Here is a 23,616-nt window from a genome sequence, read left to right as displayed (position 1 = left end):
AGTCTTAACCACTGGACCAACAGGGTAGTTCTAGTTATTCCTTACTTTTGAAAAACATTCCGTTCTCTCACTGTCCTAGAACCTTCTAAGAGGGGGGCTCACTGGGATTTAATTCAAAAGCCCAAGCATGGATTCCCAATTGTGTCAACTTGAAGCAAATAATAAACATGAATAACTCTTGAAACTGAAAGTATTAGCCCCACTGGTGTCTTTTATCATTGTTACTTTCTACCAATATTTCTCTCTCTACAGGGAACATCTAGGTTATGCCCTTGTGGAGTTGTTTATCATTTTGAAGGCAAAAAAAAAGATCAGCAGATACATACATAACCCTCCTGTGAGCAGCCTTCTGCCGCCTGTGGCCTAGGAGAACGTTAATGGAAAGGGGATGAGTGAGCCACCTGCCACACCTTAACGCCGGGGACGGTGATTCAGAGCAGTCCCAGGCGCTGGGTAAAGAGTTGCCATGACTCAGTGCCCGTGGAGCGTCTCCATGTGGCTGTTTCATGGGCACCCAGTTGCCCAGGCCAGGAACCTGGGGGTCTTCCTTGACATATTCTCCTTCCTGACCCTCTGTGTCAGACACCAGGTCCCCCAGCGCCATGTCCGCTGCAGTGCTTCCCTGTCCCCACTCTTGCCCGCTCTGGTCAGTCTGGGCTCCACCCACAGCCACAGTAGGTTTTCTAAAACGCGAATATGGTCGGATTTCCCTGGTGGTCCAGTGGATGGGAATCCGCCTGCCAGTGCAGGGGACACGGGTTTGATCTCTGATCTGGGAGGATGCCACATGCCATGGGGCAACTAAGCCTATGTACCACATCCACTAAGCCTTCGCCCTAGAGCCCCAGCTCAGCAACAAGAGAAGTCACTGCAGTGAGAAGCCCACGAACCACAACTAGAGAAAAACCTGCACGCAGCAATGAAGACCCAGTGGCACAGTCCAAAAATTAATTTAAAAAACCCACAAATATGGTTCCACCCTGTTTTAAATCCTTCTATGAATAACCATTGCCCTGGATGTAAAAGCTCAAACTTTAACAAGGTATTCAGAGCCTCATCGACCTGCCCCCTAATTCTAAGCTCATTCGCTGTGGGCTTCTGCACAGCCTCCAGCGTGTCATCACCTGTGATCGCCTCCGGTGATCACCCATGTATCTGTCAAGTGCTTGCTTAAATGCCAGCTTCTCCTAGGCCACGCCCCCAGCCCATCACACAGGTGGGAACTCATTAAAAGTGTTAAGAGGACTGAATTCCAAGCTTCAACAAGGCTTTTAATGGCACATGGATGCTTCCCTTCTCAGTGTGGGCACTACCCCCAGCAGCAGCCTGGGGATCTTCTACTTCACAGAAGCTCTGGGTGCAGCACACTTTTCTAGGAGGCAGCTGTGATGTGGCTGAGCACTCTGGGTTTTGGAACCTGCCCAAGCACAGGTCAGACCCAGGTCTGGCTGTTTGCTGCTGCCTCGGGCAGGTTATTTAACCTCCCAGTCTCAGTCCCTTCATCTGTGAAGTAGGGGTGATAATCACACCTCCTCCAGCCTGTGGTCCAGCCAGGAGAGTGGGGGGCGGCTGGAGGGTCCCAGCCACGGTCAGTTTTAGAGCAAATAACAGCCCTATAGAACAAACATTTCTGATAAATAAGTTCCAACTCTGATGAGCCGTGGCAAATTCTGCGAACCCAGTCATGAAGGATATAGCAGTTCAGTGGGTCCAGGAAGAAGGTTGTAAACACATGAGATCCTGCTGGAGGCTGTTCTCAAAGAGCAGAGACACCCCTGGGCCCACTCACGCCCCCCTCGGGCACTGCCCTCCTCCACCTTCCTGCTCCTTGGACGGTCCTCTCTGATGGGAGGTGAGAGAAGCCTCTCTCAAGCTAACTGCTGATTTTTCTTTTTCCCCCAACAGGGATCAAACCTGCGCATCTTGCAGTGGAAGTGTGGAGTCTTAACCACTGGACTGTCAGGGAAGTTCTGGTAACTGTGATTTTATTAGTTGAGTCCTTGGGCAGCAGACAATTACCAACCCCCTCACCCCTCTCCTGGTGCCGCTCTGGAGGGCCCTGGCCCTCTGCCCGTACATGAAGAAGGGCAAAGCCCCCAACCTCGGGCAGCAGCCAGGCACTCTGTACCCTCCTAGGCAGGGGCTTGCTCTGTCATCTTTGTTCCCACCCACTGGGCTTCTGTGGCCAGGGAACAGCACGGAGGAAAGCCTGCCATCCTTCCCCACATCCTGTCACCCTCAGGGGAGTGTATTAGAAGAAGCCGATGAGCCCAGGGTCTGTGCCAGTGAGTCAATTGCCCTGGCAGCTGGGAACGAGGCACAGGTTTTGTGTGCCAGCCTGAGGGCAGGATGGGCTGGCTGAGCCCCAAGAGCATGTCAGAGCTCGACATAAAAGCGCCGGGCATGGCGCCCTCCTTGCCCCTGCAGCCCTGTAACGTGTGGCCCGACTCTACATCCCTACCAGCAGGGAGACCCCATGCTCTCTGTCAGCCATTCCTTGTGGCAAGGGAGCAGAGAAGCCCACTGCCTCAGGAGAGACCCAGGTGAAAAGATTCTAAAACCATCCACAGCCGAGGGGCCCACAGAGCCCAGCCAGACCCTGGGTCCTGGGCTGGAAGTCTGTGCGGAGCAGACCCACAGCTGCCGCTGACCGTGTCATGGGGCTGCGTGCCCTCAGCATGGCATCTCCCCAGAGGCCGCTGCCTCCCGGGGTGTCTGAGAGGCCTGGGTGCACCCACCTAACCCACCAGCTATGGGCTGGAGGGCTTGCAAGGAACCCTCTGGCACCCTGTTCATAGGAAGAGCTGTAATTAGGCCCTGGGCATCGAGGGGCTCTCCCGGGCGCCCCTGCTTCCAGCTGGCGGCCAGAGGGTCAGTGGCAGGGTCTGAGGAGGCAGCTGGGCCTTCAGGACGAGTGGGATGCCATGTTGTAGGAGGCTTTCTTCAGGGTCTCCAGGAAGAACTGTTCGTTTTCCAGAAAGTCACGGTCCTGAAAGGCAGAGCTGGGTGAGCAGTCGCCCTCTGGCTCTCTCTCCTGCACCCACTTCTGTGGACAGGGATGCGGATCGCTGGACCGGGCATGAGGCAACCCTGGGGGTCAGTGGATCGATCAGTCCTGTCCTGGCTCTGCCTGGCTGTGGAATCGGCGGGGGTGGGGCAGGGAACGCACCAGCTCTCCCTCCAGGGGAGGCCACGTGTCAGCACATGACACGGTCCCTCTCTCGGCCTGTCTGCAAACTGGAGAAGACGACAGTGCCTGCAGGGAGGGCTGCGGGAGGGGGATGGCTTACAAGGCACAGCGCAGAGCCCGGCGGGCAGGAAATGCTCCCTCAGTGACACCGGGAGCGTCTGCGAGGCCTGTCCTTTACCTGCCCCGTGCTGCTCTCCGCCGGGAGGGGCGTGGGCTCGGCCCTCCCCGGGGCCAGGCTGTGCTCTCTCCTGCCTCTGCCTGAGCTTCTGGTCCCCACTGTGAACACGAGGAGCCCTGAGTCCAGGGGCAGTGGGTGGGCCTGGGTGGCCTCTGCTCCGGGACGCTTACCTGCTCAGCTGTGTGTTTCAGCAGCACCAGCTTGGCGTAGAGGTGTGAGGGGCCCAGGCCGACCAGCGGTTGGCTGCACTGCGGAATGGCGGGGGCAGGTGCCACCGTGGCTGAAAGGCAGAGGAGGACGGGATCAGGGGGCAGTGTGACAGGAGACCAGGACAGCCACAGCTGGATCCTGGGGCCTTCTCACTGTTGCGGGTGGGTGCGACCCGACCGACCTTCCGGGCACATCCAGCTTTCAAGCGCCTTGGAAAATGCTCGTAGGATTTCAGCTGCTAAGTTCAATTCTGAAAATTTATTTGAGGGAAATAACCGGGGAGAGATGTATGTATTATACAAAGATTTCCACTGAAGTGCTACTAGTTACCTTATCGACAAAAAAAAAAAACTCAGTAGGAAATTAGTAAAAAATATAGGACAACTCATAATGGCAAATTATGTGGATTAAGAGTTAAATGTTTAATTACCAACATGAAAATATGTTCCATGAATATTTCTGAATTGAAAACAATAAAGGTACAAAATAATGTATGATGCAATCTCATGTTTTTATTTATTTATTTATTTTTTTAATGGAGGAGAAAGACTGACTTTATTTCTTTGCCAGGCAAAGGGGGTGTGGGCTAGCACCTCAAGAACTCAATTTTGTTTTTAAAAACATACACACAAAAAAAATAAGATAAAAAATAAAAAAGAAAATAAATAAAAACATACACACGACAGTCTAGAATATTATGCACCAAAATGTTTATAAAGTGGTTCTAGAGAGTGGGTTGAAGGTAGTTTTTTTTTTTTTTTAATATAAGCATAGTCCGTTTTAAAACTTATTTGGCTGTGCTGAAACTTATTTGCAGAACACGGGATCTAGCTCCCTGACCAGGGTTTCAACCTGGGCCTCCTGCATTGGGAGGTTGGAGTCTTGGACACTGGGCTGCCAGGGAAGTCCTGAGGGAAGTATTTTAAAAACTAGTTTCCCTTCTTCTATTTTTGACCTATTTTTCTATAACATGCATTACTAGCATAAAAAAAAGAAATAATAAGATGACTTTAAAACTAAGCTACGGACTTCCCTGATAGCCCAGTGGTCAAGAAGCTGCCTTCCAATTCAGGGGACCTGGGTTCCATCCCTGGTCTGGGAAGATCCCACATGCCACGAGACAACTAAGCCTGTGTGCCATCACAAAGACCCAGCAGAGCCAAAAAAAAAATAATAATGAAATAAAAATAACTAACTTAGGTTTTAAAAAAACAAACTCAGCTGCCTCCTATGTTGAGCACACAGGAGGCTGGGCAGGATGTTGCTGGCATGCTCTGCCCAGTGGGCGAGCTGAGCCGATGTCCCTTCCTCCCGGAGTTACTTACCACTCAGGCCAGAGGCTGCGGGGTCCTGGGCCCTGGAGAGCAGCCCCATTGGGCTGGCGGGCAGGTCCTGTCGGGCACGATCCAGCTGCAGCCGCTGCTGGGCTAGACTCAGATGCTCCTGTCTCGGCCCCCAGAGAGGAGGACACGGCAGTGAGGGCAGAAGGCCGGGGAGGGGCGCCGGGGGAGGGGTGCCGGCGGCAGAACCTCTGGGAGGGGTGCCAGGGGAGGGGTGCCGGGGGAGGAGTGCCGGGGAGGGGTGCCGGGGGAGGAGTGCTGGGGAGGGGTGCCAGGGGAGGGGTGCCGGGGAGGGGTGCCGGGGGAGGAGTGCCGGGAGCAGAGCCTCCGGGAGGGGTGCCAGGGGAGGGGTGCCGGGGAGGGGTGCCGGGGGAGGAGTGCTGGGGAGGGGTGCCGGGGGCAGAGCCTCTGGGAGGGGTGCCGGGGGAGGAGTGCTGGGGAGGGGTGCCGGGGGCAGAGCCTCCGGGAGGCGCCTTGCCTGGTGCACGTGGCGCTCCTGCTGCCGCAGCCGCTCCTGCTGCTCCTGCACCAGCTGCAGCCGGGCCTGATGCTCTGATTGCACCTGCTGGGCCGCGCGCAGGGCCCGCTCCCCCTCCTGGTACTTCTTCGAGGCCACCTGGGGGAGGCTACTGGGTCAGCCAGGCTGGCGGAGGTCAGCGCCCCGCCCCCCCCATCCCCAGCTGCGCCTTGGCACCTGGCTCATGCTCTCCACCTCCTCGGCGCGCAGCCTCATGCGCTGGGCAGCGGCGCTGACCCGCTCCTTCTCCAGACGCAGCTCCTGCCTCTCCCGCTCCAGAGCCTCCCTCTCGGCCGCCAGCTGGTCCTCTTTGGCCCGGAGCTCGCTGGCCCTCACCTTCAGCTCTGCCTGCTCCTGGAGATGGCAAAGCCTAGCTGCACTCTCCTTCCTGAAGTTGAACTGGGCTCTGGGGACCCGCAGGTCGCCCTGCCTCATTGCTGGGGCTGAACTCCACCCTGACTCTGGGAGGAGGTGGTGGGAGACCTGGGGCCAAGCCCTGGGTTCAATTTCTCTGAATCTATTTCTTCATTTCTAGAATATCTAAGTCATGGGAACATGATGAGGATTAAAAGAGCAAATGAGTATAAAGCACCAGGATGCTAAAAGCAAGTTGTAACTATGATATGTTTGTGGTTGTTTCAATTCCTATACTCTTGTTACCACTGCCTGCTTTCCTAAGCTGACCATCCTGTGGAGGTGCAGACCGTGACGGCCAGGGTGGGGAGAGGGGCAGGGCTGTGGGGGGTTCCCACCGTCCGGGAGGCTCTGGGTCCTACCTTGGCCAGGCTGACGAGGGTGCCCTCCCGCTGGGCGTCCACCTGCAGCGCCCGCTCCGCCTCGCGCTCGGCCCGCTCCTTACTCAGCTTCTGCTGCGCGAAGAACTCGGCCCACTCGGCCGCCAGGCGCCGCCGCTCCTCCCCGCACTTGTGCATGACGGACTTCTGCTCCTCCAGCAAGGCGCTCTGCGGCGAGGGTGCGAGGGCCCCGGTGAGCGCCCCTGGGCCTGACGGCAGGGACGGAGCCCAGCGAGGTGCCTCTGGACTCACCTTGGCTCTCTCCAGCTCCTCCCGCTCCATGGCTGTCTGCTGGACCATGACCTTTCTCTGCTCCTCCAGAGCGCGCTGTGCCGACTCGGCCTTGGACTGCTCGGCGTGCACCCGCCAGCGCTCCTGTGGGCCCGGCAGGGTCAGGGCTGAGCAGGCTGGCCCCTGGAGGCTCCACCTGCACCTCAGACAGGCCTGAATGCTCCCCGGGGAGCTGGGCAAACCACCCTCATCTGGCTTTTCCCACGCTATGCCACAAACACCTCCTTTCCTGAGCAGTAAAAATGGGAAGGAGCCTGGGGACTGGTTTGAGGCAGGCACTGAGGAAAGTGCTCAAAGGGCTTGGTTCAGGAATATAAAGGGCATGGTTCAGGATATAAAAACATCTGTGTCCATACACTGACAGGTCTGTAGGCATCTGTGATGTCACATCAGTGGCTAGCTTGGGCTACTGGCTAATTTTTCTTTATTGTTGCCAGTTATTTTAATTTTTTCAATGAAACGAATCATCTTAGAACTTTGTACAAAAAAAGAAGAGGTTATTACTATTTCTGAATTCATCAAATATTTACTGTATCAATTCTCTTAGGAATTGCTTTTTTGTTTGGTAGGGGTCAATGTGAGTTGTTTTTCTTTTCCCCACAAGTGCAGCCAATTGTTTTCACCATTTATTAGATTATGAAAGAAACCCTTCACCAATTTGCCTGTCCTTGCACTGGGCCATGCTAATCTTGTCTATGTCGTTCCAATTTTAGCACATGTGCTGCTGAAACAAGCACGAAAGGGCATGATTTTTTAAAGCACAAAGCCTGCTCTTATAGATGGAAGAGACGAAGAGAGTTTAAAGACAGCTCAGGAGACAAAAGCATTTCTCCCAAAGTCACATTGGCGATGGCATCAGTAATGAGTGGGTAGGTGCTGGACGGGGTGGGCTGGGGGCGCTTCTGGAGGCTGGGGAAGCGGGAGCCCCTGCAGAGGCAGGAAGGGGCAGGAGAGACAGGAAAAGCGCCGAGGAGGCCAGGGCAGAGTACAGCTGCCCAGTGCTGGGGAGACAGGCCCCGCAGCAGGGGCAGGAGGACGGGCCCCACCTGCTCCAGCAGCCGGCTCTGCTCGCCCAGGCGTGCCTCCATCTTCCCCATGACCTCCTGGAGCCGGCTCCGCTCTTCCTCCATGTCCCGCTGCTGGCGGCTCAGCCTCTCCTGCAGCGCTGGGGGCGGCCCACAGGGTGCTCACTGCCCACCCGCCTGCCTTCCTGTCGGTGGGGACAGGACGGAGGAGCCAGGGGTCCCAGTACCTTGGAGCAGCTTGTCCTGCTGCCGGATCCCCAGCTCCCGCTCCTGGGAGGTGCTGAGGTGTGAGGCCTCCACACGGGAGGACAGCTCGTGTAGGCTGCTGGAGAACTTCTCCATCTGCTCGATGATGCTGTTCAGGGACCTGGGGGTGCAGCGTGCGGGGGGCAGGGCTCAGGTCATGAAGTCTGGGGCCCCCCACCCTGCCCCACTGGGGGAGCAGAGCCTGATGGCGAGCCTACCTCGTGTGGGAGGTGGCGCTGGTCACGGCGTCGATCTCCCGGTCCTTCAGCTGCTTCAGCCGCTGCAGGTGCTCCTCGTGGTCCTTGCGCATCTCCAGGATGGAGGCCCTGGGGGGCGGGGGTGGGGGCGGCGAGAGGGCGGCGCAGTGAATATCCTGGGCAGCTCCGTCTGGGAGACGGCTGCTCTGGGCAGTCCGTGGTCCGTGGCCTCTCCTCCCCCGCCCCAGGCACTGCCTCCGTTTCCCTGGCCCCTCTGCCTCTTTATCTGTCTTGGTGCCTCAATGCCACATCCTCTCTCTGGGGGCAGATTCCTTGTTATTCAGCCAAGGACACCTGACAGGGGGCCCGACAACCCTTTCATGTCTGGCCAATCTGAGCCATGGGGAAAGGCCGACTCAGCCCACCTTGGTTGCCCCCTTCATGTGCCTTTTCTTTAGTTTCACTCTCCTCTGGAAAGGCAATCAGATCCACATGCCAGGCACAACCTTCTCCAGGGCTGATGCAGTCACTAGCCTCAAGTGGTCTGGCTGACGGGTTGGTTAACCTGTGCTTAATTAGCGCTTGGGTTGCTTGCTGCTGCCGGGCCCTGCCTGAATAACCAGTGACCTCAGGCCCTGCCAGGATGCCCTGACTACTCTGAAGGAGTGGGGGGATCCCCACTAGGGGTGGAGGGGTTCATGAGATGGGTCAGTGAGGTTGGCTTCAGTTCTCAGTCTTCATCTGGAAGGGAAGGGGTCAAGCCTTTGTACAGAGGCTGCTGAGCCCACAGCTTGGGGTCTCAGGGCAATTGGCTTCCTCTGGCCACCCCCAAAGCCGGCCCCCGGCCCCCCTCTCACCGCTGCAGCTCCCGGAGCCGCTCCATCTCCTGGTCTTTCTCCTGCACGGCGGCTGCCAAGCGCCGCTGGTGCTGGGCCGTGAGTTCAGCGCGGGCCTGCTCGGCCTCCTGGCAGCGAGACAGATATTGGGCAGACAGCTCCTCGTTCTCTCTCCGAAGCCGCTCTTCCCGTTGCTGGTATGATGTTTCTAGCACCTTGACTCGACTCCTGCCAACAGCACACCCAACCATGCGGCTCAGAAGGGGAGGGCGGCCACCCGGAGGGCCCCTCAGGGCACCCGATCTGGGGCTGGCCCTGAGCCACGGGCAGCCCGGGTTGGGGGAGCAGGGTACCTGTGAGCATGCTCGATGAGCTCCAGGTCAGCCTGGTGCCGCTGCTGTAAGCTCTCCAGCAGCAGCTTGTGCTGGGTCCGCTCCAACTCCAGCTTCCGCACCTGGGCCGTGGCGTGGAGGGAAGGGGATGGTGTGGAGAGTCTCTCAGGCTGCCTGGGGAGGCCGGCCAGCCCTCACGGCACACCCTCCCACCAGCCCTGCCTGGAAGCCGCTGCCCCTCTGCCCCTCACCTGGGCCTCGAGCTCCGCCAGCCGGGCCTGACTCTGCAGGAGGGTGGCCTGGAGCTCGGCAGTGCCGCTCTGAAGCTGAGCCTGTGCCACCAGGAGCTGGTGCTGGTACTCGGGGCCGGGCAGCAGGCTCCGGGCCAGGGACTCCGGGAGCTTGGACTGGAGGAGAGGCGGAGGGACATGCCCCGTCAGGTAGAGGACAGGAGCCCAGCTGAGCTCACCTCTGACCTGCCAGGCTCCATTCCTGGCCTGTGGCTGGAGACGGGGACAGGGTCATGACACCCAGAGGCCAAGGATGAGGCCTGGAGGGTCATGTGGTCCCTGTCCTTCCCCTCTCAGGTCAGGTTGGGGAAAATGAGTCTCCCCCACGCCCTCAGAACAACATCCTCCCAGCAGGGCTTCCAGATAAACAGCGGGTCCCTGCAGAGTCCCAGCTACAACAGAAGGTGGTGACCCCGGCCCTGCTGTCAGGCCTGAAGTCCCAATGCAGAGCGATGCTCTGGGTCCTGCATGCTGCCCACCACCCACCCACCATCTCAGAGGCGCTTCCGGGTTCCCGGGGAAGTGCTCCACAGGTGCTCCTGTGGGGCCAGGCCTCCTCGGGCCTGGGGGTCCCAAGTGCTATTGCACCTGGGCAACGTGGGCGGTGGGAGGAGCAAGGGAGGAGGTGTTCTAGACAGAGCAGAGGCTAGCTGGGTCCGGCGCGCTGCGAGAAGCACTCTCAGCTGCCTCCGCCTGGGGGTCACCTCAGTTCTCCGCTGGTGCCGGCAAGTGAACACCCAGCCCTACCCGGGAGAGGCAGGTGAGTGCTGGTGGGGAGACGGGGGAGCCGGCTGAGAGGACAACACGTTCCTCCTGGCGGTTTGGCAGGTGCTGCCTCTGAGCACAGGAGAACTGCCCCACGGGCCTGCCTGTTTGTTCCCCCTCCCTACCTGAACAGGCACAGAAGGCCCTGAGGGTTCCTGGGAATTCGGGAAAACAACTGTAGGCTCTGAAAAATCAACAGCACAGAAATGAGGAGGCGCAGGGAGATCCGCAGTCTAGGTGTGTGCTCAGGAGAGCCTGGCTTCACATCTGTCTGCAGGGACCCCCGAAGGAAGCTCTCAGTGCCTCTCCTCCACCCAGAGTTAACCTCCCGAACGAAGCAGAACACACACCGGTGCCAGAGTGGTCTCCAGGGGCTCTTCCCCTCTTAGGGTCACCTGCATGGAGGGCCAAGGTGGCCTTGTTCCAAGTCACAGGGGACCTGTGGACATGGGGCGGGGGTGGCAAGGTGAGCAGCCTGCTGTGAAGGATGCAGGGAGAAGGGGAGGGCTGGTCTGGCAGGAAAGGCAAAGGCCAGGGTCAAGTCATAGACTGGAAAGGTCTGAAGGCTGGTAGTTTACTAAGAGGGGTTTCCAGCTGGAAAAGGGGACGGGGATCTGGCTTCAGGTCCCCTGACTTAGTGGGTCTCGTGTGTGGTCTCGGATCCCATACACCACACTGACCACGTGGAGCCCAGCAGAGCCGCCTGCTGTTCTAGGGACCGGGGCTCGGGGTGGCCCCCCTGCGCCGCATCCGCCTGCAGCCCAGCCTCGGACTGGACGTACCCAGAGGTGGCAGGCGGGGACCATGGCCCCTGTGTTGCTGTTCCTGGGATCTCCCCGGCGGCTGCTGGCTCGAGCTCTTGGGTGCTGGCAGCAGGCTGACTGAGAAAGCAATTGTTAATATGAAGGCAGAAGGTCCGGGTTAGGCTGGACGAGGGCGGGCTGGGACAAAGCCCAGAAGGGAAGCTGCATGGCTGCCCCTCTTCCCAGCCCCCTCCACCTTCCTCCTGTTCCCACCATCCCATCTTGGGAGTTCTTCTCCCAGTCTGAGCCCCTGGCCTTCTGCTGCCCTCCTGGGGGCAACCACCTGGTAACATCTAAGGAAGCTGCGGACCATGCCACGCCTGCAGTGTCCACTGAGGCCCTGCTCACTCGCCCACCGGCTCCAGCGCCCCGTGGTTCCTCTCGTCTCCGTCTGCTCTTCCCTGTCGTTCTCCGCTCTCGGGGCCAGTGAGGAAGCTTTCCCTTCCCTTCAGTTTCAGGTCTGGGTCCAAACCGCCCTCCCCGCTTACTCAACCCCAGGGCGGGGTGACATCCCCAGCCTGTCACACAGCTGCCCACCTCGCCTCCCCTCTGCTCTGGACGCAGAGCTTCCTCTCGATGGTCCTGGCCCTGCCAGCCCCCTCTGGGGCGCTCCCTGTCCTCCCCCCACATTCCACAGCCTCCCCCAGGAGCCCCCTGGCAGCCACTGTCTTCTCGAACACTCCCCAAGAGCACGAGTGATCCCCCACACGTGTCGCCTGCTTTAGCTTGGTCAGCAGAGCCACTGGACGCCGGGTGTCCTGCCAGCCCGAGGGCGCTGTGGACAGAGTCCTGCTGGGAGGCACCAGGAAGGCTGTGGGAGCCCCACGAGGGCACCCGGGGTCTCCTGCCCAAGCAGGCCAGTGCCTGGCCCCGCGGCAGCAGGGCGTGAGTGGCAGCAGCCCCCCAGCTCCTGAAGTGGGGGAGAAGCACAGCTGAGACTGCACTCTGCCCGCAGTCAGCACACGGGGCGCTGCTGACAGAGGCGCCGAGGCGGCAAGCCCTCCCTCTGGAGAGACAGCAGCCTAAGCCCTACCTGTGGCAAGGCGGCCGGCCGGCTGCCCCCGCCGAATGCCGGCCCTCAGAGCCCGCGGCGCGCTCCTCTCTGGCCAGGCCTTGGGCCTTTTTCCGGGACAGCACGTGGCTCAGCCAGTCCTGGCCTGCCTCCTTCTCGGATGCTCCTGGCTCCGCAGGCTGGCTGCCTCTGGCAGGAGGGCCAGTACCCTCGGTGGGTGTTTTTGTCCCCAAGGAGGAGGGTGGCCCGGCCGGGGCAGAGTGGCGGACAGGGGCGGAATGCTGGCTCGCAGGAGGGGGGCGCCTCTGAGCCTCCCTGCCTGGGGATGGGGGGAGCAGGTCCGAGCCGTCGTCCTTGAGGCCCAGCCAGTCAGCGCCTCCCCTCCTGGGCTGGGTGGGGCTGGAGGCTGTGGGGGTGCTCTGCCTGGAGCCCGCTTCTCCCTTGGGGTCTGTGCCACCATCTAAGAACCTACTTCAAGACAGAGAAGAGGGGAGTCTAAGGCAGGGCAAGCAGCCTGTCCCAAGAGCCCCTGGTGGGCCTTTCCCTCCACTGCTCGGGGGGACTAGGGGGCCCACAATAAGGGGTCAGGATGCCTGGGGCCCTGTGTGGCCAGAGTCACAGCAAGCTAAGCGAGGTCTGTAGAACGCCTTGATTCAGTCACAAAAACCAGGGACAAATCCATCTGCAGCGAACAGCACCAGCCACGGGCACACACACCCAGAGAAAAATCAGCCTGGTCAAGCACTTCCAGCCTTTCCATCACTCATTCATTCATTTGGCCATTGTCTCTTATGGCTCAGCTGGTAAAGAATCCACCTGCAATGCAGGAGACCTGGGTTCGATCCCTGGGTTGGGAAGATCCCCCGGAGAAGGAAAAGGCTACCCACTCCAGTATTCTGGCCTGGAGAATTCTGTGGACTGTATAGTCAATGGGGTCATAAAGAGTCGGATACAACTGAGCGACTTTCGCTTCACTCTATGAGTTATGGCAGGTGGCAGCAGGTTCTCAGGTTTAAGGGAACAGTTGATACACGTGTGTGCAAGGTTACTGAGATGGAAAGAAGCTGAGAAAGCCGACGTGACATAACGTTAACACCATGGAATCTGGAGAAAGGGTAGGAGGCAGTTCTCACAACTCTTCCATCAGTTTGAAATTATTTCAAAATATAAAATTTAAAATATATGCTGGGAGAAAAAAAAAAATCTCCAAATTCAGAAAAGTCCATCCACTAGCTTAACATTTTGTCGCCAGCTGGGACGAGACCACCGTTAGAATGGTCAAGGCAGAGCCCAGGGCCGGGGTTCCGGGGAGCTGAGTCTGAGAAGCTGCTGCTCAAATTTCACTCTTGCTCCCCGTGGGTCTGGGTGTTCCTCACAGAGAAGGAGGTCAGCTGACGTCACAGCAGTTTCCGGTTTCCTGGGGCTTCCAGCTGAGTCAAGTCCACCTCTTCCTTACTCTTCCAAGGAGGCTGGGAGCAGAATCCAGGGTCCGCTCCTGCTTGGGGGCCATCCTGACCATGGCCTGGACTGGTGGGCACTGGCCACTCCCCTCCTTTGGTGCCCACAGAGTCTAGTGCCTCCCAAACAAGCCTGGTGGTGGGATGGGCATTCTCAGCGGGCAGCCTGCCTCTGCGCTTACCTGACAGACTGCCGGCGGGACTGCCGGCCCTCGGAGGAGCCCACGGTGGGCTGGTAGGCCCCAAAGGTGAAGTCCTCGTCACCCCAGGTGTCTTCTTTGTCTGTGAATGAAGAAACCTGTGATCTAGAGCAGGGGAGTCAACCTCTTCTGTGAATGCTGCAGAATGCTGGGTTTGAAAAGGGCTGAGCTAGCAGCTTGATGGCTAAGACGAGTAATGGGGATGCAGAGGCAGAGGCAGCCAGGTGAGGGGCTGGGCGTCTGTCTACACCTCTAGTCCCAGCACACGGAACGTCACCGGGAGCTGTGAAAAGTGCACCTGAGGAACCCGGCCCCGACCCCCGCGGGTGAGTGCGCATGTCCCAACAAGGACTCCAAGCCGATGGGCCGCGGGCCGATGCTCTGAACAGAGCAACGCTGGCCAGGGCAGCATCCTTCAAACTGTGAGCTGCTGCCTATCAGCAGGTTGAGAAACTAGTAAGTTACAACCAATATATTTAGTAGTCAAAGGGCTTAGTTGCTCAGTAGTGTCCAACTCTTTGAGACCCCATGGATTGTAGCCTGCCAGGCTCTTCTGCCCGTGGGATTTTCCAGGCAAGAATACTGGAGTGGGATGCCATTTCCTACTTCAATTTATTAATCAAAGAGCATATAAATAAAAAAAAACAACAGAGAATTGAACATGGTGATGATTATTTCCTGACACTTTTGACCCAGTTCATAAACATGAATAATATGTGTGTGTGTGTCATGATGTAAAGCTTATTTCTTATTATGGCTCCTGGTAAACACCAGTTCTGGGGTCCCTCTGCCCCCACCCCACAAGCCTCCTCACCCTGTGGCCGCTGGTACTTCTTGTCCAGCTTGAATTCCCTGTGCTCGCCGGTGCCTGGCCGGGCCAGGAGCTTGGAGGCAGGGCCCCGACCCAGCAGCTCATCCAGCTTGGAGCGGGCAGGGAGGGGCCCTTCCCTACAGGACGGAACACAGGGCAGGTACCTGTGACCACGAGGGGCTCCTGGGGGGGCCACACTGTACCTTCCCTCTCACTTTTCCCTGGTGGCACTCTCCACGCCCAGGAACCCTTACTGGTCGCTCGCCTGCCTCCCCTCTGCCTTGGGGCTGTCTCCAAACCCCAGGGTGGCCATGATGTCGTCCCCATCGTCAAAGAGCAACTCTTCTTTCTTTCGGACCGGAGTGTCCCCAGGAGTTAGAGGGACAGAGGGCCCTAAGAAACAGAACACAGGGCACAGGGCCCTCAGCCTTCCGGCCCTCCACTGTGCGGTTTGAAGGGGCCGAGGGGGCGTCTCTCTACCTCTGAGTGGGACAGCAGCAGCAGCGTCTGGTCCCACCCGGCACCGGGGTGGGACCTGACTCCCCCAGCCCCACTCCCAGGTGCTCCCATCCCCTCTCCCCTCCCTCTTCCCAGAGACCGATGACCTCTTGGTCCAGGATCTGAGACCTCTGCTCCCTGCCTGGTGGGGTCTCTGGATCTGTGTTGGAAAGTTCAGTGAGTCAACTGCAGTAGCCCTGGGAACGTAACAAGCCCACTCTACCGTGATCTCTGACCGGGGCTGGGTTCTTTTTGGAAGAGGTTTTCGTCTCCGTGGAGGGCAGCTTCTTGGGGATTCTTTCCTCATCATCAGAGAGAAGTCCTGCCAGGGGGTCTTCCGAACCTCACAGGCAGAAGGGGAAGCAAAGGGAAGACTGTATGTGGAGTTCAGGAAAACCGGCGCTGTACTGCACTGGGGGAGTTATTGACCGGAGCGCTGTAGCTGCTCTGACACCTGTGCGAGGCGCTCGGCGTCTGAGGGCCTGGGGTGGCGGGGCTCGGATACAGGGCAGAGTGGGCCGCGGGAGAGGGAGCAGGGAGAGCGCCCCGGGGCCCGCATTCCAGCGTGACTGCCCCAGGCTCTGCTGTCTGCACCAGCCTTCTAGGAACATTCCTGAGGCTGCAGAAGGGAAGTAAAACTTCCGGGAGTGCATGAAGGGCAAGGGTCTTTCCCCCACGCTTTATAATCTTCAGTTTGATCCCCGGCTTCCAAGTCCATGCAAATAAGTGCCCAGATATCCCAGCCAGTGGGGCACAATTAGTCCCTCCCTCAATTCGTGAGGAACAAGACCAACAGCACCAGCTGTCTGAGCAGACAGCTGACAAACAGAGTGACTAGCCCTGGGGCAAACGAGTACCGCCAGCGATCAAAGTGAAGTGTCCTAGGGGCGTGACTGCAGGCCTGCAGTACCTTCCAAGGAAAACTTCCTGCACTGACGCCCATAGCTGGAGGGGGATGGAGGTAGGTCCTTGGTGGGAACCGCATCTCCTACAGGGAGCAAACAGGAGCCAAGGTCACAGGACCGGGTCACTTCTGGCCTACATGTCGCCACACCGTGACAGGGACCCCTGGGCTGCTGTGTACTTCCATCTGGCAGCTGAGGGCTTGTGGCCACGGACACAGCCGTGGGAGAGGTCTCTACCGCCCTGGTTCTCAATCAGGCTTTTGGCCTGGAAATGAGGTCTGGAAGTGACCTTCGGCCCTCTATTCACAAGTTGCTCCAAACAGGTACAGGGGTTGGGGCGATGCAAAAGTTACCATAAAATTCTCCAATTTAACTCAAATGGATTCTCCAGCAGTCTGAGGAAGTTGGGGCAGGAGGGGTGGGAAGCTCAACCTATCTCCCTCCTCAACCATAAACACTCCAACACACAGGTACACAGTGAGCTCCTGGTCTCCCCGCTTCCAGGCAGAGAAAACCCACAGGGCACGAGGCCTTCTGTCTAAGCATCTCCCACACCCCCAGAGTGCCTCCTCATTCGAGGAGCTATGTCCTACTCGCCTTTCTCATTGGCGGTTAACACACCGACGGTTTTAAGAGGACTAGGCGGCTCTTCTTTCCCAGAGCCCTTTGCAGGCCTTTTGTTAGAGGCTAGATTTGACTTCTTCAGACCTAAGAGGTCAGCATCCATTTCATCCAGGTCCTGGAAAAGAAGGAAGGAGGGAGGAAGCCCTACGTGCTCAGCTGGCGGGTGCTAAACACCCCCCGGCTCTGAGCAGCCTGATAAGGATGCTGCCCCCAACTTCCACATGGAACAGATGGGGACTTGGGTGGGGGACCGACCCCAACAAGGTCACAGGACAAGGACAGAGGCAGGGCCGGGACCCAAAGGCTCCACACAGTCGGTCTCAGATAAGCTGAAAGGTCTCTGGTTGGTAGCTTCCACGAGCCCTCATGAGCAGCTGCCGCCTTGAGGTGAAAATGGCAGGGAGCTTCAAACCTGCTTTCAGCAGCTTCTCACAAAAGCTTAACAAATGCCGAAGCTGTTTGCAGTAGAAACGAAACAGCAGGGTCCTGGCGTTTAAGGTTCCCCAAGGTTGAGAATTTCCTGGTGGTCCAGCAGTTGAGAATCTGCCTTCCACTGCAGGGAAGGGTGTGGATTTGATCCCTGGTCAGGGAGCTAAGATTCCACATACCGTGAAGTGCAGCCAATGAATAAATAAATAAATAAATGAAAGAACAAGAGGGAGAACGAAGGCGTGGTGTAAAATAGCAACCCAGCCCATCTCCCCAAAGCTGTTTCCTTACCTTCATGGCCTGCAGCAGAGCCTGCGGGTCTGCATCAGAGATGTCTGAAACCTACATGACAGGAGGGTCAGGAGAGACATGCTGGTCAAGGCCCCACAAACCTCAGGACCCTTATCGCCTGGCTTCTGTCAGGGGAGGAGCAGAGCAGCATGAGGGGAGGAGCATCATTTGGAGGGTTCTGTCCTCACTTGGTGCTCAGGCGTTATATGAAGTCAAACCTGGCCAGCTGTGGACACGCTGTGGAAAGCGCTGCTGCTTTCGGGTCCTCCCAAAAGGAAGTCCACGGCCATCACAAAACAAATTAGGCTACTTTCCCTCCACGTGATCGGATAGCGTGGAGTTTACTAAGGGAAGTGCCATTATAAGGGCAACTGCCGAGCCTCCAGCAGCTGCTCGGAGCTCTCCTTTCTAGCTCATCTCACCGGGAGGAATGAAAAGGACTTGCTTTGAGTCCACCTGGCAGCCCTTGGGTACTGTTTTGAGAACAAACTGGCTTTGTGGGGACTTCTAAACCTTCTGTGGGCAGCCCCTAGGACACAACAGCCGTCTTACTGCCTCTGGGGGTAAGCAGAGCCGGTGATGACGAGGGAATGGGCCAGGCTCACCTCGGCATCAGCTCCTGCCAGGCCTGCTCGGGTGATGAAGGCATCGTCTTCCAGGAGGGACCTGCAAAGGAGCAGAGTCTATACCCACACCCCCACCCCCACGGTCCCCAGGGCACAAGATGATTCAAGGAAGGAGAAGGAGTTTAGAGGGGCTAAGTGAACCTAGACAGACTCTTCTCCAGAAGGACAGAATTGCAGAATGGAATCTCACAAGTCACCGAAAGTGATGATTTTTAAGTTTTTTTAAAAACGTAGAATCCCTTTAAAGACAACAAGTAAGAGAGAAAAACAGAACTGCTTGAGCTAAAATGAAGGTGGAGAGTGGAGCACTCACAAAGAGCCTCCCTGTCTCACAACTGTGGAGAAAGTTCAGAAGAACAATCTGAGAGCCACCAATTTGAGAGTCAAGCATCTAGGTCAGTCCTCTTATTCCGAGGGTAAGAAAACGGAGGCTCAGAGAGCTTCAGGAACTGCCCAAGGTCACACAGTAAGCAGGACTAGAAGCCGGAACCTCTGACCTCCAGTTCAGCTCCACTCCCACTCCTCTAGGATCCTCCACTGCCCCGCAGCTGAAGGGAGGACAGAAGGTCGTGGCCCTACAAGCAGGACCCACCGTGAGTGGAAAGGGGGGGCAGGGCAGGAGCATTCGGCCTGAAATGGGGCTTGGATGCCCGGGCGGTCCCACGTGCTCACTTTGGTGGAAGCCCGGAGGGAGGGGGTGCCTGGGCTACATCTGGGGGGTCTCTGGCACGTGACGTTAGTTTAACAGGCTTCTCAGGTGGTGTTGCTGAAAAAAAGAAAAGAAAAGATGTGATTCGGCCACAGAGAACTGGAGTCGAGATGGAAAGGATTGCAAGTTGCCCACCAAGCTGTCTCCCACATTTTCCTACTGAGAGAGGGGCCTTTTTGGAGGAAGGAAACTGACCCTCGAGGCAGGTCTCTTAAAAACCTGCATGGAGGAGGGCATCATATATTTCCAAGCGGGAAGTCAATCCAACTGGTGCCAAATCAACAGGCTATTCCTGCCCCCGAACAGGAATGCAGAAACAACGCACTTCCATCGTCCACGGGCTTGTGCTCTGTGCATGCTTCTGGGCCAAGGTGGGGGAATCTCGGCCACATTGTGGCTGGTGAGCTTTGCTGACCCCAAAGCCCTGTTTCTCAGTGCAGCAGACAGGGACACACAGGGTAAGGGACTTGTGTCCAGAATACAGAAAGAACTCTTACAAACCCAGCAATCAAAAGACAAATCACTCAGTTTGAAAACTGGGTAAAGATCTGAATAGACCTTTCTTCAAAGATATAAATGGCCAGGAAACACATGAAAAGATGTTCAAGTTCATTAGTCATCATTAGTCATTAGGAAAATGCCCATCGAAATCACAATGAGATTTAACTTTACACCCACTAAGATTGCTATTTGTTGTCGTTGTTTAGTCACTAAGTTGTGTCCGACTCTTCTGTGGCCTCATGGACTGTAGCCTGCCAGGCTCCTCTGTCCATGGGATTTCCCAGCAAGAATACTGGAGTGGGTTGCCATTTCCTTCTCCAAGATTGCTACAATGAAAAAGAAAATAACAATTACTGGCAAGAATATGGAGAAATTGGTACTCTCTTACACTGCTGATGGGAATGTACAATGGTACATGTTGGGGTCCTTTAATGGACTGGAACCTTGTGTTAAGGAGTCGACGATAAGAAAGTGAAAGAGAGAAAGAGAGAGAGAGAGAGACAAAAAAGACCCGGGGACCTAAGCTCTGGTGGAGCAAAGGTGCTTTAATGATTTTCCTATGAGTATATATAGGCTTTGGTACAAAAAACTTCTTTCGGGAATGATAGAGATCAGAAAACCAAACGTACAGCAACCGTTACCAAGAGAACAAGGGGTAATGTTAGTCACAAGGTCAGGACACAATCCATATCTCAAGAAAGGGGAACGAGACTAAGCAGTTTTGTCCTAAAGGAGACCCAAGCCTGCCTCACACAATGACCTCAGTCCCTGGGAGCAGCGTGCTGTTCTGCTTGAAGAGGGACAAAGGACTCATGAGAGACAGCACGTAGGAATCCTCCCGTCAAACATTCCCTGACAGGTACAGTTCCTGTGGGAAATAGCTTGGCGGGTCTTCAAAAAGTTAAACATAGAGTTATCACATAATCCCATAATTCAACTCCTAAATTTACACCAGAAAGAACTGAACACATAAGCCCACACAAAAACTTGTACATGGTTGCTCATAACAGCATTATTCATAATAGCCTAGCTGAAATGTGGAAACCACCCAAACCTCCATCAACTGACGAATGGCCAAAGAAAATGGGGCGTATAGAACAATGGAATATTGTCCAGCCATGGAAAGGAATGAAGAGAGGAATGTTACAGTGCAGATGAACCTCGAAAACGTGGAAGGGGAAAAGAAGCTGGATGCAAAAGCCTCGTATTGTATGATTCCGTTTAATGTAAAATAAGGCAAATTCATAGAGAAAGAAAGTTAAGTAAGTGGCTGCCTGGGGTGGAGGAGAGGAGAGTGAGGAGTGACTGCTGATGGTGTGGAGTTTCTTTATGGGGTGATGAGAAGGTTCTAAATTCGGCTGTGGTGGTGACTGCACAATTCTGTCAATATACTATATGTCACTGAATCGTACACTTATAAAAGACTGAACTTTATGTGAATTATATCTCAGCTAATAAAAGAGAGAGAGAGCAAGCCTGAATCAGGGGGTTCTGGGGAAAGGGCACTTACTCTCATCTCCCAGGAGGTCACCAAGGACATCATCGATGGAGTCTAGAACAGAAAAGGGCCACTGTGACTTCAGGAGGAAAGAAGGGTCCTTTAGGGCCTCATAGCTTGAGACCTCATCCAGGATACCCCACCTGGATACTTCTGGATACAGAGCCCAATAAAAAGGATTTTTCCCTGAGTCCCATCTGTTGTTTATTTCTGAATTACTCCTAGGGCCAGTGAGGCAGCATAGGGAGTTCCGTTGGAAAGCACAAGCTGCCTCTGGGATTACAGGGAAAACAGCAAGACTCACACCAAGGCACTTCCCTAGGGGCCCAGTGGCTAAGACTCCATGCTCCCAAGGGAGGGGGCCTGGATTCAGTCCCTGGTCAGGGAACTAGTGACTGCATACTCAGTCGCAACTGATTTTTGGCGACCCCATGGACTTTGTTGCCCGCCAGCCTCCTCTGTCCATAGAATTTTCCACGGTAATAGATCCTACAACTAAAAATCCCAAGTACTGAAACTAAGACTTGGCACACACAAAAAAAGAGATGTTCACTGAGAACATTCAGGCAGACACTTCTAAGTTACATGGACCCAAGGTGGGGGAATTATTTTTGGCTTATGGGTGATTTTTCATCCCCACTCACCTTTCAATCTTTTCTTGGTTTTTGGTGCCTAAAAAGGGAAAAACAAATTCCATGAACAAAATCAGACAGTGAATGTGTACTAAAACCCAGAATGCCAAATGAATTGTCTTGCCTTTTGCAAAGATGGGGACAAGGAGCGCCAGTGGCATTTGGGGACAGATGCCCTTTATGGTTTTCTTAGAGTTTCTCAGAATAGACTCATTCAGAGCATGAAAAGGGCCACCCCAAACCAGCAGTGGATGCCACAGTGGGTGCCATCTGGAGGGTGGAAGTCTCTTCTTTCCCCCAGATTTCCAGACGCCACATACAACCCCTCCCAGGATGTAACGTTTTCCTCTAATCCATGTCTCTGACTGTTCAGTATCAGTGACAGACACATAAAAATGCTTTCCAAATGGATATTCAGAGGCTCAAAAGAGATGCTTGCTTACTGTTTAATAAGAAGTTGCTTTTTTTCTTTTATGCATGCTACACAGCTTGCTGGACCAGGGATAGAATCTATGCCCCCTGCATTGGAAAGCAGAATCTTAACCACTGGACCCGCCAGAGAAGTCCAATTAATAAGTTTGATATCCATGCTCCTAATCATCATTCTTCTTTGGGGCCACCCAGTCCCCAAAGTACTTCATGCAGTCAAGCTCTTGGAGGTGGAGGCAGGGGGGAGGGTAGACTCCCATTTCCACACACGTACTCTGATTCTGTGCTGTTGGAGAAGACTCTTGAGAGTCCCTTGGACTGCAAGGAGATCCAACCAGTCCATCCTAAAGGAAATCAGTCCTGAATATTCATTGGAAGGACTGATGCTGAAGCTGAAATTCCAATACTTTGGCCACCTGATGTGAAGAACTGACTCATTAGAAAAGGCCCTGATGCTGGGAAAGACTGAAGGCAGGAGGAGAAGGGGATGACAGAGGATGAGATGGTTGGATGGCATCACCGACTCAGTGGACATTGAGTTTGAATAAGCTCCAGGAGTTGGTGATGGTCAGGGAAGCCTGGCGTGCTGCAGTCCATGGGGTCGCAGAGTCGGACACTACTGAGCTACTGAACTGAACTGCTCTGCATTCTGCTTACCATCTCAAGGCTCTGGGGCTGCTTCTAGCTCCTTCACAGTGCTGTCCAGCTCACTGGAATTCTGCCTGTCAGGCTCATCCTCCCTAATGAAGAAAATTAAAGTGTCTGCTCACAAACGATTTGGCTTTAACAGTGCTTGAGTCAGAGATTGATAAAGCCTTCTCTCACTTTACCCATTCAAGAGGTCAAAACCTATTTTCATCAGTTAAACATTCCTTATGGTGGGTGATTCATATGAGAGGCAAAGTGTTCTGGGTAACTTTTCAAGGCTTGGAGATTTGAAAAAAGTGAAGTGGTCCTCATTCCTTATTCTGAAAGAGGATACAGAAAATGGCAAGTCCCCATCTTAGAAAAGAGGTGGGGGTCTGGCACTGTGGTCAATACACCTTTCCAGGCAACACTCAGGACTACATTGGCAGCAGCAATCAGCACACAGAACAGATGTGAAAGCCGGTTACTCCTTGAGAGTATTTTCACAATCGGTAGAAAATTTCCCCCTTTAACTGTAAATCCAACTCGCTCCATTAGTGGTGAACTGTTTTCCCCAGAATTATCATTCTTTCCCGCCCGCTCCTCAAACAGTTACACAAACTGACCTTTGGCACAGCTTGGAAGAAAGTAATAGGAGGTGGGCAGCTCTAGTTGTCTGGTGCCGGCCTGTCCTGTTACTAGAATGCAAAGTTAATGTGGGGTTACTGCCCAGGGGCCACTCTGAATGCCTGAGTTTCTCCTTCTCTGTAATAGCAGTGTTCATGACCTACAAGTCCCAACGTGTTTCGTCTCCTATCACATCTAGGGGCGTCTCCCACTTCCCAGTGATCCTGTCCCAGCCTCGCAGACCGTGGGAATTTCTAAGGGAGGCTGCAAAGGCCTCAGGACCACAAGGACCATCGCATCGTTGTGCACGGCCAACTCCGGGCCAGGCGTTTTAAAATCCTTTAGCTAGGGCCCTCCCGGTGTCACCTCCTCTGTCCACGCGCCCAGCCCATCTCGATCCCGAGCGCAGCCTACGATTTCCAGCCCCTGAAATCCTCCCCACGCTCCCCGCCCCCCGGTTACGTGCCATTCCCCTCGGAGGCGCAGCCCCTGGGACGTGTCCCAGACATAGCTGCTGGTCCAGGATTCACTCCAGCCGGGTTCAGTCAGGCCTCCAGCTTCGGAGCGCTACGGACGCCAATCTCTCAGTCGCCCGGCCTCCGGAAGAAAAGCGAGGCGCGAAGCATCCTGGGGGTTGTAGTCCTAAACCTGCTCACCTGCTAGAGCCAAGGGAGTATGGGGAGCTGGAATGAACCACACTTCCCAGGGTGCCCCTCCGCCGCCGTT

The 23,616-nt window shown here is 55.7% G+C and overlaps 1 protein-coding gene and 1 non-coding gene across 6 annotated transcripts; both read right to left on the bottom strand.

Moving 5' to 3' along the window:
* Positions 1-972: 972 nt before the first annotated feature.
* Positions 973-22,967, bottom strand: FBF1 (Fas binding factor 1). 5 transcript variants are annotated; one of them, XM_061144788.1, is made up of 31 exons: positions 22,890-22,967; positions 22,294-22,376; positions 21,220-21,247; positions 20,588-20,629; positions 19,255-19,403; positions 18,540-18,633; positions 17,847-17,907; positions 17,242-17,292; positions 16,495-16,636; positions 15,903-15,980; positions 15,216-15,335; positions 14,749-14,887; positions 14,498-14,631; positions 13,666-13,765; positions 12,048-12,497; positions 10,994-11,092; positions 10,562-10,650; positions 10,337-10,395; positions 9,408-9,563; positions 9,178-9,278; positions 8,846-9,052; positions 8,010-8,117; positions 7,773-7,912; positions 7,567-7,685; positions 6,482-6,604; positions 6,212-6,397; positions 5,613-5,789; positions 5,397-5,534; positions 4,904-5,021; positions 3,539-3,648; positions 979-2,989 (listed from the first exon to the last, which is right to left on the bottom strand). In XM_061144788.1, exons 8-31 carry the CDS (start codon positions 17,245-17,247, stop codon positions 2,906-2,908), a joined length of 3,183 nt encoding a protein of 1,060 aa, XP_061000771.1. In that variant the 5' UTR covers positions 17,248-17,292; positions 17,847-17,907; positions 18,540-18,633; positions 19,255-19,403; positions 20,588-20,629; positions 21,220-21,247; positions 22,294-22,376; positions 22,890-22,967; the 3' UTR covers positions 979-2,905. The 5 variants fall into 5 exon arrangements, with proteins under 5 accessions (XP_061000770.1, XP_061000771.1, XP_061000768.1 ...); XM_061144785.1 differs by lacking the exon at positions 19,255-19,403; XM_061144786.1 differs by lacking the exon at positions 19,255-19,403 and having other exon boundaries at positions 12,048-12,494.
* Positions 7,155-7,257, bottom strand: LOC133058120 (U6 spliceosomal RNA). The gene has a single exon (XR_009693237.1). It is a non-coding gene; the product is annotated as a U6 spliceosomal RNA (small nuclear RNA).
* Positions 22,968-23,616: the final 649 nt, after the last annotated feature.

The sequence above is a fragment of the Dama dama genome, chromosome 5 (assembly GCF_033118175.1).
Source record: "Dama dama isolate Ldn47 chromosome 5, ASM3311817v1, whole genome shotgun sequence".
Lineage (NCBI taxonomy): Eukaryota > Metazoa > Chordata > Mammalia > Artiodactyla > Cervidae > Dama > Dama dama.
The sequence above is the reverse complement of the archived record's forward strand: the minus strand, read 5'-3'. Positions and strand labels throughout refer to the sequence as shown.